Here is a 7455-nt window from a genome sequence, read left to right as displayed (position 1 = left end):
TCACATACCTGTGTTCGGCTGGCTCGGCTGTTAAGGTACTTTTGGGCAGTCATGACGCCAAGAAGAGGATATTATTAGAACCGACTCCTCCGTCGCCGGTAAGCCGATGACCGCCGTATTTGACAGGAATACATTACTGTCTGTGTCTGTGACCCCCGTTCAACCCACAATCGGTGGGATTCGCCTTTCGTTTCTGCTGCAGGTTGAAATCTGTAGGCTGCTCGCACGGCATGCTGAATGATTTAAGCCTATTTTGCTCGCTCAAAACTATTTTTAGTCGCAAATGCGAGTGCGGTCACGGGCGGATCGCCACACTGCCGACATTTTACTCCGCCGGTCATGGCACGCTGTTTGATTGTGTTATCAAAACACGCCGCTATTATTCGGCCTTGCTTTTAACTTATTCCACCGAATACCGAATGTGTTTTTTTTTTTGCAATATTCGGCCGAATATATTCGGTTACCGAATATTCGGTGCATCCCTAGTCCGTACAGAGCAGCTCAGACTTCCCTGATGTGCTCTCTCCTCTTGGTTCTGGTTAATAGTCGAACTGAAGAGTTTTGAATGAGCTGAAGTCTCTCAGTGATGTTTTTGGGAGGCCAGTAAAAAGTATGTTACGGTAGTCGAGTCGGCTTGAAATAGAGGCACAAATCAATTTCTCTGCATCTTCTTCATTTAGAAATAGTCAATGTTTCTGGGGTGGCAAAATTATGTTTTCATCACATTTCGTCAACTGAAACCGCTCAGTTTGAGGTTTCCATGCTGCATACAGAACAAATTACTCTTGAATTACCAGAGATTAAAGACATTTGTCTATTCTGATGGATGAGCAGACAGTCAGAGTAATCATCTTGTATGCAGTAGGCCATATACTTGAGTCTTGGAACAGTCAATATGTCCATGCCTGATAAAAAGGCTCCAACAATTTGGTATCATCTCCCGCGGCACCACCCATGTTCTCTGACCCCTCCAGTAAGTAGATGTTCATATCTGTCTCAGAGGGTTAACCAAAGAAACAAATTGTGTCTAATATGGCAATTATGTGCTCTGAGCTCTTTGAAAGAGAAAGAAAAAGTATGAGTAAGGAGTCGAACAGTGGGTCTTATGGGTTGAGAAGAAGTGAATGGAAAGTTGAGTTTAATGGGTCGCTGTGGCTTTGCATATTTTGGGTTGGGTAATTTGTGGTATCATTTGGGTGAGGAGGATAAGCCTTTGTGAGGCCCAGTGGAATGCAGAACATGTAATTATGTTGAGACAGGAACAACATCTGCAGCCCTCGCCAAAATAACCTCAATTATGTCTGTTGAAACGCAGCATAATCTGAAATTACTTGGGAGATGTCAAGAAAGTGTTACGGTCAAATAATGACAGGACTGAAGTTCTATTCAGACTTTAGCAGTCGATAATCACTCGCTGCTATTTTAGGGTTCTTCTTGTCTGCTTGACTAATGATTTCCTCTGGCAAATTGAGCCTGTTGTTGTTTAGAGCTCATTCTCACTACTGTTTTTTTTAGCGTTTGTTTATCCAAGGGAGATAGGCCAAGAGTGGGAGCTCTTTCAGCAACACCCTGCGATACGCTCCTTTGGTTAAACATCTCCAGTGTGTTTACATGCACTTAAGTAACCCGGTTATTGTTAGTTACCTGTGGTAAGATAATTTCTTAAACGCCATTTAAAGAAAACCGTTTCTTCTTTTATCACTCTGATTTAAATACTGATACGTTTAGGCAAATTGGCACCATTAAAAGTATGCCGAAATTGCTATTAGCAGCTCCTGTTTGCATTATACCCATGGATGTATAGACAGCTATTACTTAGTTATAAGAAAACTTAAAAACGAGATAATTCTCAGGCAAGTTCTGGAGTTTTAAAACAATTTTTCTTGTGATTTCTAAGCAAATCTATGGACCTCATTCACCATTGATATTGGAGACAATGACACCCTCAGGAGGTGAGAGTCACATTGAATCTGAAAATATGTATACCGGGTCCGTCGTTTCAGATTTTAGTGAGTTAATACACAAATTATTGAAATGGGTGCTGAAGGTTTTAAAGGTCTAGTGTGTAGGATTTTTGTCCACAAGCGGTAAGGTTTGCAGATTGTAACCAACTGAAACGTCTCTCTTGTGCCAAGGTTGTAGGACAAGGGTAGGCAACCTGCGCCTGCTGAGCCACATGCGACCCCTCTCCAGTGGCTCCCCTTGGCTTTGACCAAAAATTGACCCTTTGCTAAGCCCCGCCCCTTTGCATTGGTCCGTCAAGCTATCGGAGTAAGCATGGAGCCCTGTAACTGTAACTAACTGCACTCCCTGAAGAAACATTATCATATTTTTGGAAAAATGAAACAGTGATTCCAGAGAGAAGCAGACAGAGGGGTCTACAGTCTGTGTTTGAAGGATATATCCAGGATGTCAAACTGACTCAGCAGCAACAACAGGTTAAAAAGACAAAGATAGTTAGAAGCTAAAGCCGAACTATAGGCTACAGATCACAGTGTAAAAGTGAACCACCACATCACTGCTGATCGCCACAGAAGACAATGAATATAAAGGGAAACTTTGCTGATATTGAACCAGCTGTGTGGCATCGCAGTGTGTGCAGATGAACGGTGTTTGGCTTCACCCCGTGCTGCTGCCAGCACCCGGACCTCCCCTGCTGGATTGTCGGGAAGCTCTGGGGGAAGTCAAACAACATTCATCTGTGCACAATGTGATGACACACAGCTGGTTGAATATCAGCAAAGTTTCCCCGCTTCCCTTCACTGGTTCCTGTACAGCAGGGTCAGTCTTTTTTCCAGTGTTATAATCATTAAAAAGCAAAAGCAGCATGTGTATACATTCAGTAGGCTATATCTTCAGTAGCTAGCTAGCTAACCCTACACTTTTCAGGGTTTGATTTTGGTTTTGGAACAGGGAAGAAACGGATGTCTTTTTCCAACCTCTCCAGGTAACGAGTATCATTAATACACGACGTGCCCCAGGCACAACATTTAGCTCCAAATCCACAGAACCAACCTGAAAATGAAGGAAATCTGAAACGACTGCATTAGAGTCAATGGAGCACAGCTCAGTCACTTCATCGTTCCTCTTGGTGGTGTGAATGAAAACAGCAAAAAAGCCCCTAAAGATTTGCTTGTCATGTAGTCCCTTCAACTGTTTAGTCCAAAAACACCAACAAATTCTCTAATAAGATAAAGCAGAACAAGAGGTTAAGTCTTTTTTAATCCATACTTCCTCATCAAAACCTGGCACCTACATTATGAAGACTTTGATGTGTAAAATAGTGGAGTTCCCCTTTTAAAAGTAGAAGGAGGTAAGCAGGGTAATTAGTCCCTTTCTCTACAACAGACTCTCCTGGTTTAGTGTAAGGATTCAGCCCTACCTCTCTAACCTTTAATTAACTTGTCTCTTGTTGTCATGTCGTGCAGGATGTGGAGGTGATCTTCAGTAACATCCTGGACATCCACGAGCTGACGGTGAAGCTGCTCGGACTGATCGAGGATGCCGTGGAGATGACAGCTGATGGCAGCCCTCATCCACTGGTGGGCAGCTGCTTTGAAGATCTAGCAGAGGTATGAAAACTTCAACCTTACCAGTTCAAGACTTGTGTTGCCAAATTTATCTGACCTCCCGCTAATCCTAAGGTGAGATGCATGAATTGCAAAGTGTTTAAAGTGCATGGAGTTGTAAAGAAGTATACAGGCACTTGGTTTCCACAGGTTTAATTAGCAGGACACCAAACTCTTGAGGGTTGAGAGTAGTGTTGTCACGTTACTGGGAGTTTTTATTTTCCGCTTGCTTTGCAAATATACCATCATTCCAGCAGACTTTTCAGTCATTGCCAGCACACTGTTAAAAGGAAGAAATAATTAAGACACGTCATATTTATTATTCCTCTCTACTCCCTTTTATTCGTGAAAAGATATTTGAGTTGGCAGCTCAGAGATAATTCTTCTACGAGACAAACTAAAATGTGGACAATTTGTATTCAAACTGTCAAACAAGTGATGCTGCAACTCATACATGCACCAGGGTGATACTTAACAAGAGTCCCGTTTCCACCAAACACTTTGGGTATGGTACCTTTGGAACCAAAAGTAACCCTTCAGACATGGTACCTAGACCCTAGTGTTTCCACTGCAAACAGTCCTCTTAAATGTGGGAGGGGTTGTTGTCACTCACTGCTCCGTCCAGCACTCACTGTATTTCCTCCTTTATCAGTCTGCACCTCGTTTATCGTCCACAGAACGAGGCTGCACGCTGACATTTTCAGAACAAAATAGAACAGGCTGCAGTGAGAGTCTCTCTCCATGGGATATTTAAAAATAGCAGGTTTGTCCATTTAGTCCTTCTCAGGCAAGCTCAGGGGTTTAGTGTTGCTGTAGCCAACAATGCTTGAAGATCCACTCATTACTAAAAGTTTATGTCATCCAAGAGAGACAATAAAAACTAGTGGAATGGTCAAAGTTGTCACAGTGAAATTTAAGGTGTGTTGACTGAGTCATGTCGTCAACTCATACATTGAGTAACATTGCAAGTTAACGTTCCACCTTAAAAGTTGCCGGCAGTCGGCCCAGTGAATTAAGTTATTTTTTCTCAGACTCCAGCTGCTGCTGCATTGTATAGTTGCAGTTTACTAATAAAACTCTCCACAGTTTGAACAATGGTTACATGAGTCTCAAAACCAGACACAACTGTTAAATGTTATTTTTTGTTTACATCATCCTGGGACCTCTCATCAAGGTTATTCCGTAAAAACCTTTACTATGTTTGCAGAATTTACCGTCTGTAAACCTGCCGGAAAAGATTTCTTTAGGATGTTAAATACTGTAAATTATAAGCTTGGTAACTGATTCTTCTTTAGACACACACAGCTCATGTTTAGCATGTGATAGTAGCTTGTTTCTGTCATCCTGCTTCTATCCAAGCATCCTTTATAGTCGTGTAGGAATATTGTCAGGTGTCGTCATTAACTCTTGAGTTATTCTCTCCACGTCCACAGGAGCAGGCGTTCGACCCCTACGAGACCTTGTCTCAGGATATCCTCAGCAAGGATTTCCACGAGCACTTCAACAACCTGATGGCACGGTCAACTGCCGGCCTCTACTTCCAGGTAAGATGTTCAAGACACGTTTGACACGTTCGCTTATGAGGGGCTCATAGAAAATAAGATAATTACTTAATAAGGTTTATGTCTGAGCTTGTTTGGTATGTACTGTACAGAAAAGTGGGAAGTGTCACTTGAATCTTCAAGAATGGGCCGATATAGCCTGATTCAGTCATTTTATACGTATTCAAAAGAAAACTCAAAACATTTCTGATGTTTGGATATTGGTTATTATCACTTCTCCTGTCAAATAAATGGTTGATATTAAGTTATTATAAACAGTATACCATTTAAGTATTTATGGCAGTGTCTTGGTCTCATTGATATATAAAATAAAACATTTAATTTCCATCCTCTAGGTTTAAAAATTCACCTTTCGCTGTAGCCCGTTACCTCTCCCACTCCCGTCTTTCCTGTCATTTTCAAATGTAAACTTTCTTATAAAGCCAAAATGCCTTAAACCTGAAAAGGAAAAAAAATGTTTGTTTTTAATCTGAAGGTACAAGTAGGTCATTTATGTGTTTACACCGAGCAAACAGTGCCTGAATATTTGTTCCTGTTTTGCTTTGAAGTGAACCTGGTGGAATTCCTCCCAATATCGTTTGAGGGCATGTCATGACATATTCAGCGTCCTGTGTACAGTTTATTCACTGCTGCCGCATTGTTTTATTTGGACATTCCTCACAAGAATAGCATTGAATTATGCTCGGTGGGGTGCAGTTTGGCAGCCTTTGAAGATGAAATATTTTCTGGTGTTTTCTCAGGCCAACGACCAGCGAGTCTGAGCATTCACATGAAGCTCACAACAGTATTTACAGTATGAGGTGGTTCTCCACTGCTCTTCTCAAGGTTTTAAACCCCAATCTGCCATGTTGTTGAATGAATGTTAATATATTTTACTGTACATCTTCACCTCTGTTAGCTTTTGTAGTTAAGTCTTAAGCGCTGCTGCTGACTGAGCGTCCTGCAGCCCTACTGTAGCTCAGGTTGAGGCCTCGCTGTGTTTACCCTCAAACCACCAGTGTAACCCCAGTTAGATCAACACCGATGGCACCGTCCTCTGATTACCCACACCCAGTGTTTATTTTCATATACTCGTTGTATGTATGAGTAGGGGAAAGGGCACAGGAGTTAAAAATAAAGCTTTATTATTGCACAGTAGTGATAGCACCACAGTGTTCATTTAAAAACACCTTGCATTGTTTCACATGCTGTCTTTCTTTAAAACCATAGCAGTGACCTGAAAAGAGAATTGTTTCACCATGGCTCAGTATGCCTGGCTTTGACTGAAAATCATCAAAATAACTTTTTATTTTTTTAATTAATTCATCTTTATAGTAATTTTTTAAGCAACATTTCCTGGTTCCACTTTCTCAAACATGCAGATTTGCTGCTTTTATTTCTTATATATGTAGAGTTTTTCATACAGTAAGTGCCGGCTGTCAGCTGGACATTGAAACACAAACCGTTTCAAGTCATGTCACCATCACTTTTTATTTGTTATAAATATAACTTCTAGAAAATGACGGTGACTCTATAATATAGGGTATTTGTAACAAGGTGTCTGCAGGTCCTTTAAATGTCTTAAATTTGATGTTACAGCAATAAGGCCTTAAAAGTTATGAGTCTTAAACTTGAGTTTGTGACTTCTTAACTACTATAAACATTTTATCTAATTTCATTTATACATCTTTTAATTTCTTTTTGTGAAAATGAGCAAAGCTTTTTTATGTAAAAGTCCACATTTCTAATGTTACAGATCTTTATAACAAACAATAATATTGTCATTTTACTTCATACTGTTGGCAAAATGTAGACTGATTTTAATAACCATATTCCTACATAAAACACCAACCTCTGCACAAGATATATATACTATATATATATACTATATATACTATTTACCTGCAATGCTTGAATAAGTAAAGGTTTCTTGAAATGGTCCAAGTATTAGATTTAACTGTCTGATACCTGTAAAGACCCTGTGTAAAATTACAGTAGCTTATTAATTAAGTTTCAACAATTCAACTGTTTCACTTTGTCTGTAGATGTTTATAGAGATCCTGTGAAAATTTACTACATATTCTCAGAATCATTTAATTGAACTTGAATTTTTAGCTGACCTCTGTGCAGCGTAGGTAAGTGAATAGCTCAAGTTAAACTAAATCATTCTGAGAATAAACAGTGGATTGTCACATATATAATCTAAAGATAAACATCAACAGAATAAAGCCATTTGAATTGTTAAATCTCAACTAATAAGCTGTTGAAATGTTACAAATACTCTATAAACGATATGTAGGTGGACTATTCCAATAATACGTCACCTTTTTTTTTTTTTTTTTTTT

The 7455-nt window shown here is 39.9% G+C and overlaps 1 protein-coding gene across 2 annotated transcripts in view; it reads left to right on the top strand.

The window, feature by feature from the left end:
• sos2 (son of sevenless homolog 2 (Drosophila)) overlaps positions 1–7455 on the top strand; it is a 51777-nt gene that overhangs the window by 24794 nt on the left and 19528 nt on the right. For both annotated transcript variants that reach the window (XM_050061491.1, XM_050061489.1), the window contains exons 6-7: positions 3429–3572; positions 5003–5113. In XM_050061491.1, the coding sequence (XP_049917448.1) occupies positions 3429–3572; positions 5003–5113 (255 nt within the window). The remainder of the gene's footprint in view (positions 1–3428; positions 3573–5002; positions 5114–7455) is intronic.

Source organism: Epinephelus moara, chromosome 14 (assembly GCF_006386435.1).
Source record: "Epinephelus moara isolate mb chromosome 14, YSFRI_EMoa_1.0, whole genome shotgun sequence".
Classification (NCBI taxonomy): domain Eukaryota; kingdom Metazoa; phylum Chordata; class Actinopteri; order Perciformes; family Serranidae; genus Epinephelus; species Epinephelus moara.
Note: the sequence above shows the minus strand (reverse complement) of the source record. Positions and strands in the feature narration are given on the sequence as shown.